The 27,013-nt window shown below is 38.0% G+C and overlaps 2 protein-coding genes across 2 annotated transcripts in view; both read right to left on the bottom strand.

Annotated features, from left to right (window-relative positions):
* Positions 1-288: 288 nt before the first annotated feature.
* Positions 289-9,671, bottom strand: LOC140227929 (TLC domain-containing protein 2-like). Its single transcript, XM_072308311.1, has 4 exons — positions 9,511-9,671; positions 5,027-5,112; positions 2,336-2,418; positions 289-696 (listed from the first exon to the last, which is right to left on the bottom strand). Exons 1-4 carry the CDS (start codon positions 9,669-9,671, stop codon positions 289-291), a joined length of 738 nt encoding a protein of 245 aa, XP_072164412.1.
* Positions 9,672-22,706: 13,035 nt separating this feature from the next.
* Positions 22,707-27,013, bottom strand: part of LOC140227321 (phospholipid phosphatase 3-like) — a 42,699-nt gene continuing 38,392 nt past the window's right edge. Inside the window, exon 6 of the mRNA XM_072307737.1 lies at positions 22,707-22,930. Coding sequence (XP_072163838.1) covers positions 22,802-22,930 — 129 coding nt within the window. The 3' untranslated portion in view covers positions 22,707-22,801. The remainder of the gene's footprint in view (positions 22,931-27,013) is intronic.

Here is a 27,013-nt window from a genome sequence, read left to right as displayed (position 1 = left end):
TAAATCTATATTGCGTATATCCTTTGCCTACTAATGCAATCTATGCAATCAGATTAAACTGACTACAAACTGATAAAAACTGAATGCAGACACGTTGATCAATGATCACAGCCCATAAAGGTGTAGAGAAAACAAAATCGTTAAAGCAACGAAAGCACTTCAGGGAAGCACAGGGTAAAATCTTACTGAGAATGAACGTGGGTGCGGTACGTATGTCAGTGGCAGATCGACAAATTCAGTTGTAGATACAAACGCTCAGCATGTGCTCAGTGACCCCCGGAGGATCCGTCATGTTGTATCGAGGATGTTGTCATCCTTCTTTTTCGCGGACCCCGGCGATGACTCGGTCAGCAGCGGTAAGACGTCGCTGACGACAAGCCGCTTGAAGAGCACGACGTTGAGGAGAACAAGGCCGCCCGTGAGTATGGACGTGATGACTCTCGCGATCACCCCTAGACCCGGTTCCGCCAGCACCATGGTAAGGACGTAGAACATAATGCCCAGCCGAAAGGTGGCAAAGGCGACAACGTTTACTAACGCGTTGGCACGGTACATCGGGTGACCCTTGTCGATCCCATGCATGACCATGAGTATGCGGAGGTGGAGAAAAATGCCGGCCAGGTGCACGAGCATGCAGTAAACGCAACAGTCGTAGAAGCGACCCAAAACATAGGCGGTATAGAAACAACCGATACCCTGCCGCAAGAGAGAGGGGGAATTAAAAAGCATGAAATGTGATCAAGATGTCAGATGCGAGTAGGCTACGTCAAACACAGTACAGTAATGAGTTCGACTTCTGGCCCACGAGTTATACAGCCCACGAGTTCGACACCAAGCAAATAAGGCCCATGTGTGTCCGACACTAGGTAGACAGGGCCCACGAGTTTGCCACTATAAGCAAACAAGGCCCACGAGACCGACACGTTGGTTATGCCCCATGATGTAATGTCGAACTCGTGTGCCGTTTTTGCCTAGTGTCGAACTCGTGGGTCTCCTGATTAGTGTCGAACTCGTGGGCCCTGTTTGCATAGTGTCAGACTCATGGGCTGTATGACTCTTGGACTGTCTGACTCATGGACCATTTTTCAATGTCGAACTCGTGGGCTATGAATCGTGGGTGTCGGTCTCGCGGGATGAACCCATGAAACACACCACTAAGAAATATGACTCGCTAACGACCCGTTCAATCATAACGACAATGGTATCTTTCAGTGTTTTTATATACTGCTTCAGCTAAAAACAAAGGGGATCGAGAGAATACCAAGAAAAGAAATTCCAACACTGAGCTTCTCACATAAGTACATTCAAAAGTGTATTAATTTTGATACATCATTAACATAATTAATTAATTATCAATTCGGGAAACAAGTTTGAACGGGCACACACCGTTTTCAGGAAGAAGGATCTCGAAGGAAGGGTTTAATAGTGGCTGTTGAAGTAGGTGAAAACAATTATTATTTCTTCACTCAATGGACCCAATACATACTCACTGAGACAGAACTAATAAATTTACTCTGAGCTATTAACCCAACAAGTTAAAAAGTATGGTAAGTGAGTCTATAGATAAATAAAATGGTTTCTTTCTCAGTGGAGTACGTCGTTAGTGCGCCGAGGAATATTCTGAAACGAAAGTCCCCTATACATGAACTTCGAGACCATCCCGACAGACTGAAGTAATTATTGGTATCAAGGGGAGAATAAAAACAAATTCAGAATTCCCCGAAGTAACATTAATAACCTTCTACCTCTTCACCCAACAGAGGTTAACAACCGCTATAGTCAGACGGTGGGGAAAGTGATAGGGGACACTGAATAGGTCGTTGAACCCTTCTCCATGAATTTGCATCTAGATCCAGCCAACACATCCTCATCGACAACTAGTGCTATATTCTAATCCGTTTTAGAAATATTCTAACGTTGTCACTTGTAAACTAATCATATCATGGTCTGTACAAAATCACAGTTTTCTTTTCAAAATGGCGGGGTTTTAGGCAATTGATGAATAGGAAGTGAGGCGGGACATGCTCTACAATTTCTTCGAATTTAGAGAGATCTTTCTGTTTTTATTTTTAAGGGTACAAATTCAGAAAATATATGCAACTATTTTGGAAGTTTCTTGGGTTGTATCATGAACCTCTCGAGTGCAGTTTGGGAATGATATAAGAAGTAATTGTATTTCAGTACCTGTTAGGCCTACTCGGTAACTGTTCAATTTACTTTGTGTTATATTTTGTATGAAAAATACATGAATATTAAAAAAAAAAAATCTTTTACAGTCAAAGTGACCACGAAATAAATACCATTTTTCGACCCCCCCCCCCCCCCACAAACTTACCACTACATGGTGGACGCACAGGCCGGTCACCCTGGCTAAGGAGTTGTGGAGCATAAGGTCTGCGAAGTCGTAGAGATAATAACCTGTGAAGAAAACACGTGATGATGAGATAATATAGGTTACTCACTTTTTCTTTTCCTTCTTCCAAGCTACTAATGCTACCTGCATTTATTTTTATTACCTCGTTGATTGTAAAGTGTAATCATATATATACCGTACAGTCGCTGATAATACTGTACTAATATAGTATTATCAGCGACTGTACGGTATATGATATGATTACACTTTACAATCGACGAGGTAATAAAAATAGATTTTAGTGTGTTTTGCCCAGCATTGCCTCCATGTACAGATCGCTCACGTGACCTTTCAAAAACGTTAAGAACAAAAATGGCATCGTTGTTTCGCCAAGGTAAGTGGCAAAACAATATCGTCTTCAAACGATATATCTGTGATATCGAGTTCCATATAAAAGATAGTATTTTTCAAACCCTGTCAAGATAATTTCGTTTGTTTTCGTCGTCGTCGTCGTCGTTGTTGTTGTTGTTGATGATGATGATTATGATGATGTTGTTGTACGTGTTGTTGTCGTTGTTGTTGTATCTGTATAATCATTGATCCAATTCCACATGTTCAATTTGGCTCGAACGCTATATACACTGTAGAATAATTGAACAAACAGAACAGTCATTGTTTCATGAAAATCGGATACATAACAAAGTGAGAAAGATATGCACTGATATGAAACTAAAACAGTTTCACGGAGCAGCGCCATAACTTGGTTATGTATGCAAATTATGTATGCAAATTAGCTGAAGTGATGATGTCATCACTCCACACTGATCTAACGGTCTTCCAAGGACCTGGACACAAACCTTCACCAAAATCCTCTGTAGAATATGTGGGATCAGAGAAGAAAGCACTTGTATCCTTTTTGTCAAATGGTTGATGATGATGATGATGATGATTCTCGCTTAGGGACAAAGTTTGCAGCTGCTTAATTATTATCGATCTACGTGTAAATCAGGTCTCATATACAATAATGATCATATTCTATCTGTTTGTGTATATAGAAACTAAATGGAGAGTATATAGTGAGGTGATTATATCATAGCATCAATTTTTTTTTTGTACACTTGATTGTGACCAATGTCACTATATTGTAGAACTATATGAAAATTAGATCATATACTCCGTCTATCATTTTCTCGGTGAAACTTCTACCATTTTGTTTGTACGATTTTCCTCCGTTTAGTGCAAGTCAACTAAACATAGAGTGTCATTGAATTTGAAACTATATCATAGTGAAAAATGGACTAGAACACGGATTTCGTTAGTCTAAATAGAGCAGATAGATTAAACCAGAAAACGTCTTATTATATTACATATTACGTAATATATTATATATATATATTATGTATTATGTATTATAATAATTTTATATTATTACAATGATTCTCGTCATTTATTCTTGTCTGCGTGTTTTCTATCATTGGAAACTTTTCAGCTGGAAGTTATATGCTATTGTATAGGAATTCCCCGAGGGTGTGGAAGTTACACGTTTTTGTTTTGTTTTGTTGGGGTTTTTTTTTCCGGCGGAGAAGGTAATGTTGACTCATCAAAGCATGAATCAAGGTTACGTCGAACACTCAGAGGAAGAGTGCATTGCAAATGCATTATGTTAGCTCATATTGATTCGTGATTCCCTCAACATCACTATATGTAGCAAATTGAATATCAGGTTTTTGCCATATATCTTATACTACTTTTTTTTTTAAGATTGCTTGGATACATACACATACACCCCCCCCCCCCCCAAAAAAAAAAAAATAAATAAATAAATAAATAAATAAATAAAAAATCCGAACCAAGTTTCTGTCAATAGCATCATCTGTCAATCATTGCGAAGGCAATGATATGATTTACAAAAGACACTGGAATGTAACCATTCCCCTAGACTAAGCAAATCTTGCAAGCTTCCGTGTTATTAATTCATTGAATAACAACGACGTTGCAGGAAAACATGCAAGTTATGCTTAGTTTAAGGGAAGATACATTTAAATGTCTTTTGTTAATCATATTAGTACTTTACCAGTGATTGACAGATTATATCACAGACAAAATCTTGGTCTAGGAGATTATTTGTTGGTGTATCTTCGTAATCTGAAAAAAAAAGTATAATAGAAATATCATAAAATATATGACACATATGTATTTGCATATTCTTTTGGCTATACGAAAACGATGATCAGGGTGATCAGGGTATTGTGCATCAATACAAGTCAACATGCATTTGCATTGCGTGTTCCCTTTAACGCGAACCACCATAAATCGTTATACGACATGGTATACATGGCAGAATATGTCATAAAATACTGTAGTGACACAGGGTGCTGTTCGTTATTCCGAAGGTTCGCTATTCCGAAGGTGCGTTATTCCGAAGGTTCGTTATTCCGAAACATTACACCTATCTAGGTTCGTTAATCCGAAAATGAAAAAGGGTTCGTTAATCCGAACATTTGTGGCGTAATTCCAAAGGTTCGTTATTCCGAAGATTCGTTAATCCGAAAATGAAATTCGGAACAACGAACCTTCGGAATAACGAGCTGTAACCGTGACACAGACGTTCGTTCAACAGAGATAGCTACAAACTACATGGTATAACATGTTTTTATAGCGAGTATTCCATACCCGACGAAATGGCGCCAAACACCTCGGCCTCTCTCAAGTAAGATACGTCTTTTTGTGTGCTGCCCCCGGGAGGAAGCATAGTCCAGCTACAACGAAAGACAAAGAGAAGAAAACATTAAAATACCAATAACAACGATATTAGTAAATGATAATGACAAGAATGATAAATTATATCATAATCATAATACTCACCATTATTATTATCAACATCATCATCATCATCATCATCATCATCATCATCATCATCATTTTGTTTCATCATTGATACAATTTTGATCATCGGTGCGCCATTAGCATATGAATTTATCTTGAATTTGCATTAAAATGCCACACATCCTTCTTCACGTATAGATTGCAAAGCGCATGCGGCAGGGTTTAAAGAGCTTTGTAGACCGTTAGTATAAAACCAAATTGGACAGTTTCTTTTTGAATGTGAGGAGTGTCGGTGATTGAATGACAACTTCTGGGAGTTTGTTCCAATTCTCTACCACCCTCTGGTTGAAGAAGTTGTCTCTTATGCCCAGTCTTTAAGGCGTGTCTTGGTAAGTTTCTTGGGAATATGCTCGAGTACCATGATATTATGTTGCTTTCTGGAAGATGGAGTTTGTTTCTTTGGTGTCATCATCACCATCATTATTATCATCATCTTGTCAAATGTGCTCATGAATGGTATATATAGAGCTTTTGAGATCCTGCATTTCTGGTCTAACCCCACTGGCGGTGGAGGAGCGACGGATTCAACCTTACGACCTCCTCTTCCCCGTTCCCTTTCAAAGTTCTTTAGTCTGTTTCACTTTTTCTATGCAGGGGGCAGGTGAAGTATGTTTTTTGTCAGGTTAAAACGAGAGGTCATTAAAAGTTAGAGAAGATTTCTGAATTGTGTTTTGTTCAGATTTTTTGATGCGTTGGGGTCGTGTCTCCGTATTCAAATTTAGATTAAAAAAAGGTATCCACTAAATCCATTCAAGTGAGTCTAGAACACGATAATGTAAATAGAAGAGGTGGGGTCCTTCACCAAGGACCAGTATTTGTTATATATACGGTTAGCTTTTCTCTTGTCTCTTTACGCTCTTCTGGAAATGAATAAACTTACTAAGGGCACCATAGAATGCGGGAAATCAAACTATTGTACCTGCTTTTTGTTCACTTTTTTTAGGTCTCGTATCTATAGAGGGAGCGAACTAACCGCCAAGAATACGAGCCTCCCAACGTGTCTAAAAAAAAATGACAATAACAAACGATAGTAGTGAATGGTATCATATACATTATCCTCAGTTTGTGGGTATGCATGGGTGTGCGGAATGAATTAGCATTCGCACTTTTCGAAGGGCAATTTGTTGGTAGGGGTATATAAAATTCGTCATACTGTTTTGTTACTTCACCATCAAAGGGTGTGTTTATGCTCCAATTTGCGAAGGCAGAATCAGCGTTTTGAAACGCTGATTCAAAACGCCGTTCACGGGAGCAGACACACGAAGCCATGTAGGTCTGTAATATAGCAAGGCGCTTCAAATGAAGCTCCGTGGATCCATAGGCGCGTATACAAAGCAGATCGAATGTACGTCACTGCATTTAAATGTATTGTCAGATCATCATTCCGGATACGTTTATATGCTGTCATTTAGATGGCGAATAATCTGACTCATGTTGAGTCTAGACGTTAAGATTCAGACAGCTGCTTATATAACATTCCAGTGTCATTAGGCCATTGTTATTGACATCAGGCATGTGCTATAAATGATTATGCCCAGTTCACATAGCTGTGCATTCCTTTTATGCATTCTCACATTCCCGCCCTTTCATAAAAATGTTTAAAGCGAAACAAAGACGCAAACAAACAAAATAAACAACCCGATCAAACAAAAATTCCTGAACAACTATCTATCTGTCTACTCTCACGTCTCTCTGAGCAAGTGGTTGGAAGCTGCTGGATTTGTATTAGAACTCATCTATATTTGATAGTAGCATTACAAAAAAGAAATGTTACCTCATGTTACTATTATGATGAAGGTACGTGTCGGCACAAAACTCGCTCTACTGTACTACACAGCAATCTTAAGATGTCATTGACATTGTACACACAAATATATATGTTATCGACTGGACAGGAAAAGTTAAATGATTCATGTGATTGGATAGGTGTGTTTGTGCTGGTGAAAAAAAAAAGTGCAAACAAACCATTCAAAAACACTTTCAAACACTCCGTGTGGATGCATCCATTTACTACAAACGATGTTAAATTCGAGCAGCAGATCGGCGAGTTTTATCTAGGCACGCGGTGTCATACTAGAAGGAAGGAAGAGAACTAGATGAGGGAAATCTGAGAAGTAGCTAGAAGTACGACGGAATATGAGATACGAAAATACCACTAACCACGTTATAATCTGTTGGAAGTAGAAGTAGTCGTCTTCATCACGTGACCATGGCGTCACTTCCTAAATAATTGATTCGAGTTCTGCACACAAAGATACCAACGTCATGGGTTTACTTCTACTCGACATCTTATGCAGGAATACACTTATTTCCTCTGTTTTTAATGTTGTATGAGAGTTATGTCGAGTAAGGTCAGAAAGAAAACGTATCTTTGGAGGAAAAAAAATTTGAAACATTTCGCCCTTCTTGTTCAAGATGTGATGGTAAGGCGGGATCATACATCATGGTCCTATAATATATAACTTCGATATTACGTGTCTGTCTGATTCGTTTTGATATGCACGGATCTGTTATTCTCATTGGTTTTATCAAGGTTTTATTTCCCATTGCAGTCAAATTTTATCTTTCCTCGTGGTACGGGTTTGTTTTTAACTTCTTCTTTTAAAGGGATGGTATAGTTTTGATTGAGGTGGGGTTTCAGGTTTCCAACGTGTTTTGTGAGATAATGAGAAACCTCTTCAGAACTGAAATAAGAAAGAGCGTATACAATCTTAAGAGAAATTCAAAGTCTATCTGATGAAAAATGTTTTTGAAATGGCTGAGATATCCAAAGATAAGGAAGTCGTAACAAAAGATGGGACCTACCTTTTATTGGGACACCTTTGTTCTACTTTGTTTTGTGATATCTCAGCCATTTCAAAACCGATTTTTATACAATACAATATTGGTATTTATATAGAGCCCTTACAAATAGTGCAAATGTATCACAGCGCTTCACAAACCCATCTTACACTTGGGAGGTAAGAGAAAAGAAAAAAAAAGTACAACAGACAAAGAAAAAAAAAGTACATGATGAATCAATCAGTTATTGAAAAGGAAAGTCTTCATCGATTTCTGGAATCGATGGTGATTGACTGTGTTGACCATGATATTATGCTGGCTCGCTCAACGAGCCACTTTGACATTTTTAACAAATAACCTTCGAATTCCTCTTGTATATATATATATATATATATATATATATATATATATATATATATTATATATTGTATGCTAATTGATATTTCACAAGAAGTTTCTCGAAAAAAAAGTTGAAATCTGAATCCCCATCTCAACCAAAACTATAGGGACTACCATCCCTTAAGGTCACAAGCACTGCAATTCTTATTTTAGGGATCTTATTTCGCGAAAGAAAAGCTCACCTGTTATTGGTGATGATGACATTGAGCACTTACGCATTAAGCAAACATTCCATCATGGTGACTAATGCTCTCAGGAATTATAAACAAATAAAAACAGTTACAAGCACATGGTCTAAGTACCACTTGTATACACAACCTTTCAGGACAGTTTTTCTGCACGGACCAGAAATAACTCGATTTTAATACAGAAAAAAGACAAACAATAACTTTACGAGCACAACCATGCAAACTTCACGTAAAGCTAGAAATACTATTTATAACAAATTATAAAAAGTTGAATTTGGTAATAAGCAATTGACACAAGTGTAAGGATTATAGCCTACAATGAACTACAGATTTATCGCCAACCCTATAGCCTTCTGAGTTGGATTTATTATCAATGTTTTAGCTTTGCTCTGTTGGGTACTGTCATTTCTTTTGGGAAGGGTAGTTAAAACAAACTGCCAGTTATTCTTGACAGTTGCATTGTGATATATAAATATATATATATATATATATATATATATATATATATATATATATATATAGCTCATCATAATATTATTGAAATTAAATTCCGCATCGGGTTTGCATATTTTACTTGTTGCTTAATGTCGGACAAGCCTCGGACAAGCTTTCAGGTTGTCAAGAACAACGTCTGTTTAAAAGGTATGCATAAAATATGAATGTTACGGAAACCGCCTTTAACCGAGTCACCTAGCTACTGTCAATGATTGTGAAGCCCCTAAGGTATGCGTAAAATATGAATGTTACGAAAACCGCCTTTAACCGCGTTACCTAGCTACTGTCAATGATTGTGAAGCCCCTAAGGTATGCATAAAATATGAATGTTACGAAAACCGCCTTTAACCGCGTTACCAAGCTACTGTCACTCGTTGGTATTCGATATTAAAACTACCCGCGGCTTACCAGTGGACGGCTCCGAAGGCGACGACCACGGCGTGTGTCAGCGAGCACACCTCGTTCCTCCATTTGTGTCTCTTGGCCGGGGCGACGAACTTCTCGTCGGGCGGACTCCTTCTTAGAGCTGCGTTCAGCAGGGAGAAGGCCAGTGAAGAGCCCACGAACATAGCGCCGACAGTTGCAGACGACAACATCTCAAACTTAGTGCTGGGTAGCGGGAATACGATGGCAAGATGATATCAAGAAGGGTAGTTTCTGACTCTGGGATGGCAGTGTTTTGTATACCTCACCCCTCCTATATGGACATCCCTGAAGGTCCGTGTCTTGGTTTACATGACGAAGAGCGCATTACGCATGAAATAGGAATGTTAACAAAACATGACTGTCCGAGCATCCGTATGAACAGTATCCCCTGGGAGTTAGTACTGAATATATAGCCAAGTTTGAACTAAAACTTTAAAATGGCAAGACTGAACGTAGAATCCAGGTCTTGCTCAGTACGACGACAGACAGAACGATTGAAAGTCCCTGTATTTGTGTATAGCTCTACATACAATTGTATGTTATTCCTCTGCTGTGTGTGTGTATATGTGTGTGGGTGTGTGCCATGTGCTTTTGTAGGCGCTGGCGAGGTCCCTATTTGCATGATACGGCTGAACAGGTCAATGGTTTCAACGGAAGTATAATGCGGGCAACCATTCCAGTCACTTGGACATTCTTGAAACTTGAAGGGTTCTGTTTTTTTTTTTCCCTCCGTCTCACTGTCTCACCCTCTCTTTACCTTTTTTTTTTCGTTCAGTTGACTGACCCTGTTTCGGTTGAATCGAGTTGAATCAAAGAGTCGCTCTCACTTGTGCTTTTCCTGTAATAAGAAAACGACTGACTCTAATCTGATGTTGTTCCTTTGAGGAACTTTTCAAGATTAGAATTACCTTATGCGCTTAAGATCCACGCACCATCAGGATGGAGTGTACTAACCTCACCCCTCCTCCGGAAATGGTTCAGGGCTGTGTTCTTTCGATAATAGGATGATGGTTTAACAGTATAAAAAAAAAGCAATAAATCGGTGTAAAGTTGAAGGCAAATCTGACTGTTACTAACCCTTTTTTCTCTGCCAACGAGTCAAAATTGTGCACATTTAGGCCTGTTTCACACACATACCATGGACAGGAGATTAACGAAGTACGCAGAGCGTTAAGAAGGTTATGGGCTTATAAACCACTTTTTTATCACAAGATGTACGTATATATATATATATATATATATATATATATATATATATATATATATATATATATATATATATATTTGTGTGTGTGTGTGTGTGTGTGTGTGTGATCACTGACGATATGTACGCTGTACAACACATCCTCTTGCCTCTCAATATCCAATGAAAACTGAACCTGAATTTATGCATTACTTAGGAGCTTTTTTATTTAATAAGTGTTCAGCTTTCAGGTTATATACTAGATAAGAGAGAATGTATCCATCATAATACACTCATACTGATAACATACGGGGGAAAAATCCACTCGGGAAGCGAAAGATCTATGGAAATAAAGCCCATGTGTGACAAATATTCGGAACGTTACACAGGAATATCAATTAATAGTATGTATACCATGCAGTAACAAACCACGAGTGTAAGGAACTGAAAGTGATACTGGCTGAGCAGAGAGTACGTTGGTATAGGAAGTTTTAAAACACAGGTCGCAGAACGGTTTTTCAATCCGATGTGTCCAGGGTCCGTCCTCTATACACATAAACTGCTCTTGGAGATATCAGGCGAAACCCGTGGCGAGTCTTTGGTTTTAGCAGGTTTGCTAATGGTCTTTTTCCAGAATTTAAATGCATATGATATTTCTTTTTCAAAAGTCAAAATATATTTTGGTGTGTTTTGTTTGCTTGCTTGTTTGCTTGTTCGTTTGTTTGTTCGTTTGTTTGTTTGTTTGTTTGTTTGTTTGTTTGTTTGTTTGTTTTTCTGTTGCAGCCAAAATTGGCGGGTTAGAGCCTGCAGCCTCCCATCCCATCCCCGTTCCGTGTTTAGGGTCCATGTAAGATTTAGAGCAGGTAGTGTTCATCAACACGGACAGAAAAACCATTATACAGAATGCAATAATCAGCATTATCAAATTTGCGTGGTTGATAATGTTTTTATTTAGTTCATGCTTGACTCGTTGAAAAGTTATTCTTTTTCGAAAATCGTAACGAAGAATATTTTATTTACAGGTAACGTTTTAGTCCATAACTCCCCCTTCTCCGTTCAAGAAAAATACCATAGTAAATAATATTTTAGAAAACAAATCGCTTTTATCTCCATGCGAAGTTTTGGTTCTAATTTTAGCATAGATGTCACTATTCTCATCTGTGTATCAATATTCGTTAGAAAAGTTCGTGAACATCAGATTTACATTTCAAGTCATGAATGGTTACGATCCTGTAAAGGCTTATAATATCTCTTTTAATCTTATGATGTTCTCTCTGCCAAATTCTTGTGGTTGTATTTTATCACTTCAATTTACTTCATTTTCCGTGAAGCAAGATTAAAGCTACATTGTATTATGATATAGACAATATCTATTAGTTACACTCAGAGTTAAGCATGAATTGTCAAATGGGATTCAGAACAATGTTTAAAAGCTTACAACTCTATAGACGAGCAGAAAAAGATATTTTAATAAAAGTTCAGAATAGCAGATGTTATCTCATGTGGTGTGTCTGTGAATCAGAGATGGAAAATGATTGCTGTATAAAACATTGACATGAATGTAATTCTGAGTGCTGATGGTATATAGCTCATCATAATATTATTGAAAATAAATCATTATGATGCGGTTGAATCTTTAACGAACTTGATTACCATCATTTTCAAGACTTCTTTCACGAGGAAAATGATTTAAACTTGGCATAAAAACATAATGACACGGTCATGGGATAATAAGATATGTCCGTGAGAGATGTTTTCGTTGTATTTTAGGCTTGTTGCCAAATCAGGAATATGACACGTGATCTGAGCTTGCGTGGCTTTTCTATCCAACTGTATAGGGCTCACACCTGTAAATAAAATGGAATGTCCCAGACCCCTTCACAAATTCGTACCAAAGATACCAAAATAAATGAAGAAAAAATAATAATTAAAAATCAGTAATGCAGTTTGGCAAAAAACTGAATAGCTGTAGATATTGAGTGTGAGTTCCTCTACAAACTGCATTTTGGTTGGAAGATGAAAGCTTTTCTCATGGAATTTGAGGGGACTATTATTTTGTTGGGTGCATGTACAGAAAATAGGTGATTTTTTGAGTGAAAAGAACTCGTAATCTGGCTTTGCGGACCCTTGGACAGAGTTTGAACCGAAGAACCCGCCTTGGAAATTTGATGGATATTCTATCCCACCTCCCTGATGAAAGGGCATATCTCACTTATCCAGGTTAGGGAAAATGAAACACCTCATTTCTCCCAGCTATTTTACAGAGTTTTTTTTTTTTTTTTTTTGAATTTTGAATTTGAACACACGTCTCTATGGGGAATTATTTACCCGTGTGAGCCCTAAATGAATCAAAAGGTTTCAAGAGCAGTAAGTGCAACAGCGCCATCTAAAGCTACAAGCCTAAAAGTGATATGGCAACTTTTTTTTTTCGGATAAAAAAAAAAATCTAACTGGTTTAATTTGACGGGTCTTGACTTGAACCATACTACATGGAGAGTTTACTCAGAATTCAGTTTTCATGTTTAAAGTCCTGCAAGGCAAGGTTATTTGAAAATCCGAGTTGTGTAACGCTTCTGCCTAATTCAGACGCTTTCTTGTTCTTTCACCTGCAGTTGACTTTGCATCAAATATGCAGAGCGCAAAAACCACGATCAGGGTCCATCTTTTCAATGAGGGTTGCCTTGGATTAATATACATAATAGACATTGTATATTATTGTTATGATATATTTATTAATTCATTCATATTTTTTTTGAGTCGCATAGGCTTCCTTCTGTTAGACCTTTCTCATATCTTCATGACAAATGTAAAATGCTGCATGTTATTAATGATTGCTTACCTACCTTTTTATTCAAAACAAAACATTTTTATCTATAATTTATATTAATGCATATAATAAGAGGTAGAGATAATCTAGCCATACTATGAACCTGAAAGGGATACATGGCATAACAGACACACAGACACACACACACACACACACACACACATACAAAGGGGGTGGTCTTTAATGACACTCTCTTCGAGGTGCCCCCAACCGCAAAATCTGAAAATAGAACGGTGGTAAATTTTTAAATTGAATCATGTCATAATTCGCTCGCTTCACGAATGGTCTATAGTTAGCACTTCGCGTCCTACAAAAATACACCTTTATGGCTGGATGGCATGTATGGTCGAAAACAGACGTCAGGTGGCGGGTAAAAGAGCGTGGCAGTTTTATTCGCGTGTTCCACATGCTCGTGAGCCGCATTAGGGGGCTTAATGACCACTTCCGCGCCTCGTTCTCTAATTAGGAAATTTGACGAAATGACGTGTTCGGGACTAGAAGCTGTACCGTTTGGATCACTGGATGGATAGCCCGAGCCCTCTTTCTGTTTCAGATCATGAGTCCTTGTTTATCATCGAATGGGGAAAAAGAGTAGACTTCTGATAACAATAGGCTGCCAAGCAACAACAGATAATCATATCGCACCTGTTCTAAGGTTTACACGTAAAAGTTCTTATTGCTTTTGTTCGAGGGAAAGTGCTGGTATCGCCCTCCAGCTATATGCTTGTAAAATTAGTAACGCGTCTAGTAAACGCTTCTTGATTAAGCATGGTAATACCGTAATAATAAGTATCTTTAATGTGTTCTTCCTTTAGCTTAGATCTGTCAAACACTGAGAAACTAAAATATTTGGTTTTCGATTTTGCCTTGAGCGCAATCATAATAGAGGAACCTCTCTATGCTAATTAAGCTATTGTGTGTGTGTGTGTGTGTGTTTTCTGACCCTTAATGTCATAGATATGGGATGCATTTGTAGATATTGTCATTAGAGTTGGAAACAAAAGACGCAATGTTTTCTGGTTTATTTGAGGTGTGATCTGCTGCTCGTCTATGCCACGTCAGTACCAGTAACAAGGCATCATGTCTGTCAAGCTGATGGTTGTTTCCGCAGCAAAACAGCAGCAACAAGAACGGGGTGATATATTTCGATCAAACACTATTTATGCCGTGAAAATGATTTTCGTTTCGAGATCTTCTGTGCGATTAGATAAATCTCAAGGAAAACGTGCCGTGGTCACAGGTTGGGTAACAAAACTTGGATTCTCTCGTTTGGATTAAATTTGGATTTCATCTTTACGTGGCCACTGCATGGGAGATCAAGCCACTAAGGGATCGGAATGTCAGTTTTAAGCCCCCTTTAAAGGTCTACACAATGAGGATAAAGTGTCTTGCCTACAAGGGGCCTGACCGCTGCAGCAGCCAGGGGATTCGAACCAGCAACCTCACGAATCATGATTGAGAGTCCGCGGACTTTTCCACTGAGCCACCTTAATGAATGTCATTTGACTGGATCGTGCTCATGTGTTCTTCCATCTTTGTGTACCACATTATGTTATATTTCAGGTTTTCGGTATTTATGCAATATCCGTATTGTGGATATTTTGCTCAGTTGCAAGTAGTCTACTGTTAGAATACAACGCATTTTGTGTGGCTTTGTACATAAACAGCTATTATGGGGTGTTGCAAAAAAAAAAAGTCGAGTTGCAAACAATTGCAAACATTTGCAAACATTGCAAATTGCAAACATTTGCAATTCGCAATTTGCAAACAATTGCAAACAAATTTTGCAATAGACAGACCAATGGCAATCGCAAGTTTCCGTTGCAAGAAGGGAGCTTGTAATCAATGGCACAGTTTCAATTGATTTGCAATCAATTGCAACTTTCTTGCAACACCCCCTCAGCCGTGTTGAAAAAGAAAAACCTTCTGAAAACCAATAACCTAAACCGTAAATTATTCGCTCTGTTTCTCCTTCCTAATGCCTTTATACCCCAGCTATTTTGTTTGCTTTTTACACTTGTCAGCACGATCTCACGCAGTTCTCAAATACTTGGAATGTATTAATATATGATAAAGTTTATATCCAAGTAAACCTCATTCCTATTCTTAGTACTCTAGTGCAGAAAACAGAATCATTCGTTCACGGTGCCTTGTCACGGTGCACGCGTGACTTTCGTTATACAATCATGTAGTTTGAACGATTGAACGAGACACGATGATCGCCTCGATCTCTTAGCACTCTCGGCGCGCCAATAAGAGAACAGCGTCTGAGCTACGTCATAAAAGTTGTGATCAAGTCACGCCCTTCGAATACAGTCAGAGAAAGCGGGTCAGCTTTGCTGATTTCATATCTCTCCTGAATCAGCTTGATATTTAAATTAAATTACTAGGCAAAGGAAAGTATGATTTCTATACGGTGTTCTCGTACTAAAAATATATTTTTATATTCATATTTCACACTTTCGTTTGGCTAAGGAGAATATCATAAAGCTACAGCATGTAGCGGTCGGCTCCAATATTGCACACGCAACCACATCTCTCTCTCCCTCACACAAACACAAAGAGAGAGAGAGAGAGAGAGGGGGGGAGAGAGAGAGAGAAACAACCAAAAGATAGATGGATAGATGGATAGATAGATAAATAAATAAATAGAAAAAATACATATAGGTATATTCTTGAATACATGAATTAAACAGAACTGTTTGTTGGACTGAAATTGATATGAGAAAGTTTTGCGTTTGGATACCTATAGTTAAAGGTAAAAATGTAGGTATGTTAGCATTGAAAGGCACGATTGGATAAATGTGGTATAAGGTTGGTTTATGAATACAATCAAATTCAAGGATATTTTTCCTCTGAATAACAAATTATTCCATCCATGAATACACATACTATACATGTCATGACTTGCTATTCACTTTGCATGCACTGGCTGTTGCTATGTCAGGAAGCTTCTTTTTATTTTCTATTGTATATATTTTTTTCTATTGTATATTCTTATTTTCTATTTTCTATTGTATATCTGTATGTATAGTATGTGTACGTATATGGGCCTATTGTTTGTTGGTTTGTTGTCTTATTATTTTTTGTGATACTGTTGTAACGTGACACAATATATACTCTGTTCTATAGCGCCTTGAGTATCTTTTTTAGGTAGAAATGTGCGCTTTATAAGAGTCTCACTATTATTATTATTATCATTATTTGTCATAAAATGCTGTGTCATAATATCTTTGTCATAAGGTATGCAAATGAATGAAATATGTTAAAAAACGTGTTTTTTTTTTCAGAAAGCAAGAGACAAAGAGAACACACAATAATCTTAAATCACACACAAACACTGATGTTAAATGTACACTACAATGATATTTAATGGTGGTTATACTGCTTGTACATGTATTTACAAATGCAATATTTGATTTTGAAAAAAAAATCACAATTACTGATGATTACTTTGACACTAACAAAATCTCATTAACACAAAATATTATGGCTGGTATACACACTTAAAATAATACAAACACAGGGCAAATTCTGTCCTCTGATCATTTGCTTTTAATTTTGAAACATTTTTGTAATATTACTATAGGAAAGCTGAAGGTATAATACATAACACATGAAGGTTAAGCAATGTTCTAAATCCATTACACATACTCTGTCTTTTCAACATGCAACACAATTTGTCTTTTCTGATAACGAAAGGACTAGAACTTATACAATCACATCTTCTGGGTTCTTTGTAATGACATGCTGCTACATCCAATTAACCTAGCCTGATAGAAAAATATCTTTCACATAAGTTGCAAGTCTTTGTGTCAATACATACAATTATCAGATTGATACACCATCTTTTATCTTTGTGTATCATAAACTTCATTAACTGTGTGTTCTTTAACACAAGAAAAGGCTCAGAAGTAAATAAAGCCAACAAGCAATTAGAAAAAGGCTAGGCATCCTTTCTAATTAAGTTCTACATTAGTGTTAGACTTGAAAGGTTGAAATGGCTGCTTGCTACTGTCATTTAACAAGAAAAGAAAATACTCTTTACATTATTTAAGTATTATGGTAAACTATTTATCTCATCTACAAAATTCTTTTTGCATGACAGTGATCACAGACACCAGAATTCTTTCAATGTTCACAAAAGAGCTTTGTTTGTTTTCAGAAATAGCCACAGCTAGAATTTGCCCTTCAACACTTATGACAGCTGTCTCATGTATTTTCATTATACTTAGATTAGCTAACCACAAGAATGTGAGATTCCTAATCTTGAATTTGCATGAAATGACACCTGCTCATCTTTATGTTGTATCATCATGAAATAATGTTGTACATTTTAGTTAATCATTTACCTGTTTCCAAGTATTCTCACTGTTAGATTCTGATATTACTCAATAACTTTGTTTCACTATGATTAAATTTGTGTTACATTAATGTACAAAATAGGAATGCAGAGATAAAATCAAACATACAAAATTGACCTTTGGTCACACAATTTTGGAAATACAGGGACTTGTGGAGATAGGTAGGAAGTATCAAGTCAGCAGATGCAGATGAATTATAGAGTTCCCCATATGAATATGATCTTATTCTTGGAATCCATTCCAAATGTCTACATACACAATAAACACACAGTGGATGGCAACAACAGGCAAACCACTGGTGATAGTGGGGTTGTATGACAGCTGTGTTGCTACACGTCCGCGACAGACATTTGAACAAATGCCACACTGACTTTTCACTTCATTCTCATCCCCTCTCTCCATTATCAACATGAGACATCAATAAAACTTGATCTTCTATTGCAAACAGCTAGACCATGCATTCTGTACATTCATAAAACTTTTGATACATGTACGTGACATTAAAAAAAAAACAGATGATGACTACTTTTGAGTATTTACAACCTTTGAATCCACTAGACAGCTGTACATAGCCTTATCATTATGTTAACTCTTTTCCACAAAGTCCTTTAGAAAAATCCCGGGGATCAGAAAAACATTATCGCCTCTAAGACATGGACCTCCATCATTGTCAATGAGACTGAAAATTATTGGGGATATCATTGCATTCACCATAAAAATGTGCAAAATCTGAACGATATCCCACACATATTTGAATCAGCCACAATACAAGGGAACAAAACTAACAAAAGAAGCCTGCTCTAAGCACTTTCCAGAGGAGATAAAGCTATCAAGAGGAATCATGATACACAATATATAGTGATGATTTTTGTTGTTGTTGTTGCATTTGCAAAGCAGCAGAGAGACAATATTGCATGGTGCCCTGGCATACTGCTTTTATCAGCCAACACTGCAAAGTGGAAAAGATAGTAACAAAAAAGTAGAGACTAACAGCACTGCTAGAGAAATTGAGCAATGACAGTCATATATATATATATATATATATATATATATGAGAGAGAGAGAGAGAGAGAGAGAGAGAAATATATGTACACATGTACCTCACAAAAGAAAAATAGAGCTGAAGAGAATAGAAAAAGCAAGATGAAGCACAGAAAAGTGGGGAGATATAAAGAGAAAGTACAAACAGCAACAGAGGCATACTAAGACGCATCAGAAGAAAGACAGATGAAGTATCAGAACAAGAGGAAGAGAAACATATGAAAGAGAAACATATGAAAGAGAAACATATAGAAAAAATATGACTGAGAAAGATATGATAGAGAAACATGTGATAGAAAAAGATATAGAGAAAGATATGACAGAGAAATACATGACAGAGAAAGATATGACAGAGAAAGATATGATAGAGAAAGATATGACAGAGAAACATATGATAGAGAAACATATGATAGAGAAAGCTTTGAGAGAGAAAAATATAATAAAGAAAGACATGATACAGGAAGAGAAAGAGGGGGAGATAGAGATGGAGAGGGAGAGAGAGAGAGAGAGAGAGAAGGTGGGAGAGAAGACAGACAGAGTCAGACTGGTAATGCATGATAAGCTTTGCCAAGAGCCGGCCCGAGCCGAGGGAAAATCCCAGACAGGTTTTCAACTAAATTCCCTACTTCCTCTCCGCCCTATCCCCTTCCTACACGTCTCAGACAGGGAATCGCATCGAGTCCACATCATTCCCTGCCAATGCACAGAGAGTGAGGGGAAAGTTATTTACAGCAAACATCTACTGACGACCAGCATTGCAGCTGGCTTGTATTTTTTCTCATCAAAGTTACATAACAAGCACCTTGCCGATATGAGTCTTCCAACACAGTACATCCCCTCAATTGCAAAATTTAGCAATTGTATCGTGAAAGCATTGAGATTCAACAATGCGCACAGACCCTATCCTCACCTATCTGGCAGAAGGGCCCTACGGCTTGCACACAAAAGCACACACACACACACACACACACACACACACACACAAAATGATGGTTACATCATATGAAAGAGCAGCTTTCAAAACTCTGTTGAATCATGCCACGAACCAAACTTAATGTAGGGCCCTTCTGCCAGACAGGTGATGATTTATGTTATTCTGTACATGGAAATCTTCCGTCGAGCCCTGTTTGAAATCCACATGACAGTTTCTTATCATTCTGAGCATACTCAGGGTCCATTTACATTTATCATACTCTGCTAACTGCACCGACTAAGACCTCACTATACCAGAGACACACTAAAAAAAAAATCTGAAGCGGTAGTTTTGCATTGTTGGGGTAAGGAGCTAAACCTGCCAACCACGTTTTACTGACTGAGCCAAAAAGTCATTGGCACAGGATTACTCTATCACCTGTTGATCACTATGATGCAACTGTATGCCACATCTAGAAAAATCCAAACATTTTCGGACCAGGTGTACCGCAGATGCACTACATTCATGTCACATGCTGTTGCCTGAAGATATTCGCGAAACGATGTTTGGAGGCTGTTCGTCCCGTGGTTTAAGGAAGGATGATTGGAACAATGGCGGCAGATTTAGCAGCGGAATTTGTGGTTTAATAAACCTATCTACGGAACAAGGAGTATCATTTTTAGCTGCTTTCTGTATGACATTTGGTGTCATTTGCCATAAGGACACGAAGGACCAGAAAGGGAAGAGAGGGGAAGCAGAGACTAACTCAGACAGAATGTAAGCTAATCCTAGCGAAAATCTGACCCTGTTCACACTTGCAAAATAAGAGCATTCTCTGCAGGAATTCATGAGACTGATGCAATGGTACCTCTCATTTTCAGACATTCCATCGGCATTTGTTCTCAAATATTACTTTTAAAGTGCAAACAGCATCATTTAGTATATTCAATTATATCATGACCAAATGATAAGCAGTCTTGAGATTTATAAAAGAAAGCAGATCGAGTCAGGTTTGGTGCACATGAGTGGTCCAACTAGAAGAATGCCCAGTGGTGTGGTGATGATGTCCAAGTTCACACAGAAGGCCAAGCATGAGAGCAATCCTGAAAAAAGACCGGTCTTATCTTACAAGTGTGAGTGGGCCTCCTTGAGGATGTGGCTTGCCCAGGCACATAATATTGCACATGCATGCTTTCCACTGGACAGCAGGTGCCACTATCACTGACAACAGGATGTGAGGCTAAATGTTACCCAAACCGCCTCCAGGGGCCAGCGGAGACAGCGGAGGGGTGAGACAACCAGGGTCCAATCCCTTAAACACCTGTCAGGCATGGTGGCTGTATGTGACCCATCGCATTAAGGTATTAACCCTTCCTTTCTCGTGCTTCAGGGATTATCTGTCATGGCTTATCTCCCTGGACAAAAATAGCAGATGAGCTTTATCATTCTACTACAAGTGTGAATAATTTGACCAACAATGTGACAAGTCAAACAAACCATAATAGAAGTATGTCCTTGCTTTCTTTTAGGATTCGTGCTTATCAGCACATTTCACACATATCTTTTTACAACAAGCACATATAGACATCAAAAGATGCACAGACGCCTGTTTCACATTTGACATCAATGGCTTATGACTCTGATGGAGACATGGACACACATTTCTTAACAGCAATCAAGGAAAAGTTATGTATACAAACACTGTCTTTTGTATTAAAAGTTGCAAGATGACATGCATGTAGAACATTTGCAGCTTTAAAAAAATAAACGTTTCTTTTATTGCACTAATCCACAACAAAAAGAAAAGCACCTTCAACAGTGTTCACATCTGTGGAAATGTCACCATAATTTTGTAAGAAGTTATTTCAGCAGTTGGAACCTTTCAGGCTTCATCATGGCAAAGATGCATTTGTGTTCTACACATCTGCACCTGTACAACCATTATGGCTTTAGTCAATGCACACACGTGAATCGACACCTACTGTTGTCAAATATAAAGCTTACAAATACATTCCCACGAATAGAACTCAAATTTTTATTCCAATTTCTGCCACGTTCTGACAGATTTCAATTTCACTATCAACATTTTTTCAGATTATGCATCTTGACAACATGTGTTTGGTAAAGAAAACAGACAGAATTCTTCAAAGATACTATGACTCTTAACCTATACCAGACAGCAGATGTCCAATACTGGAATATAATGCTCGCCTATAATACCTCTGACAGTGACTCGTAAGAAGGGTCATATATTTTACATTTCACTGACCTACAGAATATACATCACATGCTAAAATCCCATTATGCATTACCAAAAACATTTTGTGGCAGATATCAAAGGCACCGATTAGTATGGTAATGTAAAAAGAAAATAATCCTCCACATCAATTGGGACATCACTTGGTAGTCCAGTGGGTGATGGTAACTTTGGGAAAGTGATAATTCACTTGAAAATGATCTTCTCATAAAAAAGGGAAAACAAGATTAAAATGAGTAGTTCATACATGATAAGTCATACTCTTTATGAGAAAAGATCACTTTTTACATAAAGCTTCAGAACGATCACAGTTGGTTCTGTTATATTCTCTTTTGCTTTTTTATTCTAAAGAGTATGCAAATTGTTAGGGGAGCAGATCAACTGCTTCCCCTCCCCCTCAAAAAATAATTTAAGGGCAGTATTTATTATTATTTTTTTAATAATCACCTGTCGGTGTCAGGCACATTAAGATGATTCCTTGAATAATGATAGGACATCTCTGTAACAATCATCAAAAATTTGAAATGCATCTTTATGAAAACACAAAAAGACACATGTAAAAAAAAAATAAATAAATGTGAACAAGACCGGATATGAATTAGAAATTGCCAAAAATTGCCAAAAAAGAAAGCAGTATACAGAGAAAGAATATGAAATACATTCTGGCAGCGATGTTATGCACTCCTGTTTACATCAGGCCGTCCGTTTTGTGCCGGTTGCGTGGGTTCATTTCCATAAAGACGAGGTCGTGGCCCCGCCCCCCTGAGAGATTGTCAGGGGTGCTGCCTGGCTGGAAGAGATCTGAGACTCCAAATGCCTGGGGTGGGGTGGGGCAGGGAGGGGGAGGCACGGAGGGAGGGGGAGGGTTGTTGGTTGGATGGATGAATGTAACAAGTGAGGAGGAATGGTAGAGGGAGAAGGGTTTGGATAGAGGGAGGTGCGATGGAGAAAGGGCGGGGCCATGTGGGTCAGGTAGAGAAGTGCGGGATGGGTTGGTTGAGGGTTAGGGGTGGGGTAAGTTGGGGTGGAGCGGGGGGGGGGGCAGGATTGGGGATAGTTAAATGGATGGAAGATGAGTGGGATGAAGGGAGGAAGAGTATGATGGAATTGAATGGATAAAGGATAGGGGACGGGGTAGGTGGGATAGGGCAGAATTGGAAGAGGGTAATAAAAGTAGGATGATGGGTGGGGTGAGGAGAGTAAGATTGAAGAACAGGTGGTAGAATGCACAGGAGAATGGGGTGCAGTAATTTTAGTGAGGGTGGGGTTGGTTTTGGTAATACATGGGTGAGCAGAGTGTAGGTAGGGAGGGAGAGATTGGAGTGCATGAGAATGAAGGGGGGGGGGGGTAAAGAAAAAGAAATCAAATTTAGACTATGAATGTTCACATTCATACTGATAAATGCATCCATGCAAGCGTTGCTATCAAAACTACGTGAAATAAAAAAGATTTCACTTCATAAGCACAAAAGGTTGCTTCCATTCATAATCTCTGCATTTATTCATATTCTAGAAATATTACATTCTTATATTTCTTTCTTCAAAATAATGCATACCATTGCACTGAGCAAAATTGAACATGTTCATTGTGCAATTGTAAGTACTCTGTAACTCGGTTCTTCAGGCTGATTCATGAAACTAGTAAGTTGAATAAAATTAACAGAACAGAAATAAAATGATGACATGGACAGGGAATAGAAGGTAAAGGGCAGTAAAGTGGCAAATAAGGGAAAAGGAGATCCTGTAAATGTGCTTTGAAAGGAAGATGTGATAAAGAAAATAGATTATATAAATGATGCTTAATACTTTGTATTTTTTTGAGTTTCTCGAGTAAAAAAAAAAAAGTAATTATTTTAACAATCCACCAAAATATTGCCCTCTTCTTGCATAAGTACTATTAAAGTATGCAAGCGATGCACATGAAATACGGGCAGGTAGCAGTTTCACTAAGATGTTGAGCCTACTACATGTATATGCACATGCATGCCTACATACATGCTAAGCGCATGTGAGCAGCACGATATTTACAATCATGTTCTTGAATTCTGTCACCCGCGAAATAGTCTTTCACCTCCCGATTTCAAAAATCTTATTTTATGCCCACAAATTTTTGGCATCTACAACATATGAGGGGCAAAAACAAATCAATACGAAGTTGATGGGAAGTTGCTATAGTCAGCAATCTAAGTATCTAAGTATTTTCCAATCTTTTTTTTATAGATATTTATAGTTTGTGAGGCAAAAGGTATTGACAGCATAAAATACACTGACTTACTCTCTTTCTGATACTAGTAGTTGGTGTGTGATGCACAGAAGCAAAAGAGGAATGGGGTAAGTTAGATAAAATAGAGCTGAACAGGATACATGCCAAAAACTTGTGAGCATGCTGAAAATAAATCTTGATGATAACGAGAAGTTTCCTAACTTTCTCGTGGATATACCCGCTTTTTCTCTTCCATAAAACACCCCTCCAAAGATTCCCTCCCTCCACCCCCCCCCCCACCCACCCAAACGAACTAGTTAAACTTATCCAGACTGTCAATGGGTCTTAACCCTAGGAGCTTCCCAAGGACACACCCCTGGTAGATGACAGACTCGTAGGAGGGAATTTTGGCACCCTTCCTGAGGACACGCCCAGATATATTAACCCATTGCCTACCACACCTCACTGCGTTAGCAATGAGCTCGCAATCAGTAACATTTGTGAAATGCCATAGATAAACTATGACAGAGAACTGTGGTCAAAACTATACACAAGCTTTTGATTGCTAAAATAGCTGTACAGTGAACACCAATTATTCAACTGCATCATTAACTTCAAAACGTACACCCACCCACCATATGGCAAACGGAACCTTCATCACATAGACAAATGCACCCTACAGGAAATAATTTGTCAGTGCCGTGCTGCAGATTTTATTTGTACTCAAAGGAACAACTTATGGATGACTGCCAGTAAAATTTGATGGCAGAATTGCAGCGATATACACAGGACAATATTGATGCCCCAATGAAAGAAAGAAGAGTTGCAGTATTTCACAAGTTTACAAACTATTGGCAAGCTGACCATTTTGACATATTATTCAAATATATATGTTTCCATTCAATTTTGGTTAGTGGGGCATTTTTACTGTAACCCCCTGTGAATGGTTCCTAATACTTTGAGTGCTTTGTTTGCGTGATGACCCAAATAACTATACGCATGGCAAATATATTTTCAGCCTCACAGTAAACAATGTCCCTGAATCAAAATAGATTATTTCCGCAAGGGTGGTTTTGGCAGCATACGAACAAATCTTGACTCCACCTTGTTTATGCAATTTCAACATATTAAATTAAAAGATTTTGAATATACCAAAATTCTACCTCTAGAGGCTTTGTATGCAACTGACAGGAAAGAGGGGTAAAAGATGAGGATGAGGAAGATTATGATAATAAAAGGCCAAGGCATTTGAATAACTACACATATTTTAATACAGATTGTATGAACATTACATGAGATTTACACAGTGAAAAACAAAAACAAAAACAGAGAAGATAAAGAGAAAAAACAAGAAAAACAATTTTGGTTCTTATTAAGACAACCAGATGACATGCAATACAACAGAAGTTAAACAAATCTCAGAGTAAAGCATTAGTATATGTGAAATCATCTACTGCTCTATCTTGGTTAGGTTTATCAAGCATGGATGCAGAACTTTGTAACACAGACAAATATTATATGCATCTGTAGATAAGGACTCATTTTGTACCATAATTCACACGAGCAAGTCATATGTCACTGTTAGTTAATGATCATTGCATACGAATCAAAAGAGAGAAAAAAAATCATCAACCAAGGAGTAGAAGGAATGGCAAAATTGATGTGGTATATCACTACTAATTTTAGTGCTATGTATATTCTGGATATTCATCAGTGTCACTGTGAGATAGCAGACGAGCAAACATGGTGGTGGACAAAATGACACCCAATCAGCTTTGTTCATCATGATGTGCAAATATAGATACTGCTTTGCATTTTGAAGCTCAAAATCTGATTGTAAATGGAACCAACTCCCTCCAAATCTCCACCACCCCACCCCCATCCATACCTCCTCCTCCCCCACCCTGTTGGCACATCCAATATACAAAGGGACGCCATCATTAAGAATTATTCCTCTTGAGAAATGAAGATAAGGGTGTGAGTTTACACATGCTAGACCCACTCACTTCAAAGTCAGGCCTGGGATAGCATCTGTCAACAACTACTACGCATCATCCGGCCAGCTCCATCACTTCATCCCCTGTTGCCATGGCAATGAAGCGCCAGCTGATCAAAGATAATGGATGTGACCCTGTGATGTGACCAAATCTCCTGCATTCTGCACATCAGGAGGACTTTTCAGGGCTTTTTTTTTTTTTTTTTTGGGGGGGGGGGGGTTGTTCTTTCTTTCTTTTTTTTTTACTGCCCGAGAAATGATTCCATGAAGACACTGTAGTCTAATCAGACATTGCTGAGTCATCTTGTATCTCTAGATCTTTAGACGGTGCTGTACATCTGTCTGGCACGTCTCACAGCAGCTCAGACTGTTTGCTAAGTTTTCGAGGGAAAAAAAAAGACTAACTGAGCATTTGTGAGTCAATGTTTCACTTTTTAAGTCTCTTTCATAAATAGATTTGTTCTCAAAATTGAGCAAAATGTAATATATCACACATTTAGTAGATATGACAGTTAAAAGTTTTAATTACCATTATTTTTTGGTACTGTCAAAATGGTTCCGAGACTTCTTCTGATCTTTCAGTTAAGTATCATGAGAAGGCAAACCATTCTAAGGTGAATGTGAATAGCTTTAAATAAAAGGGCAGTTTGTTACCTTTGATGTATAGAAGATAAGATACAATTTGTAACAACTTGCTCTAG

The sequence above is a fragment of the Diadema setosum genome, chromosome 4 (genome assembly GCF_964275005.1).
Source record: "Diadema setosum chromosome 4, eeDiaSeto1, whole genome shotgun sequence".
Taxonomy (NCBI): Eukaryota; Metazoa; Echinodermata; class Echinoidea; order Diadematoida; family Diadematidae; genus Diadema; species Diadema setosum.
The sequence above is the reverse complement of the archived record's forward strand: the minus strand, read 5'-3'. Positions and strand labels throughout refer to the sequence as shown.

Bases quoted from the DNA above. Each gene is read 5' to 3' on its own strand.
- LOC140227929 (XM_072308311.1), bottom strand. From the start codon at position 9,671: ATGTTCGTGGGCTCTTCACTGGCCTTCTCCCTGCTGAACGCAGCTCTA. The intron at 5,113-9,510 runs GTAAGCCGCGGG...CTTTCGTTGTAG, and splicing joins GCCTTCGGAGCCGTCCACTG to CTGGACTATGCTTCCTCCCG. The intron at 697-2,335 runs GTAAGTTTGTGG...CTCTTGCGGCAG, and splicing joins TGTGCGTCCACCATGTAGTG to GGTATCGGTTGTTTCTATAC.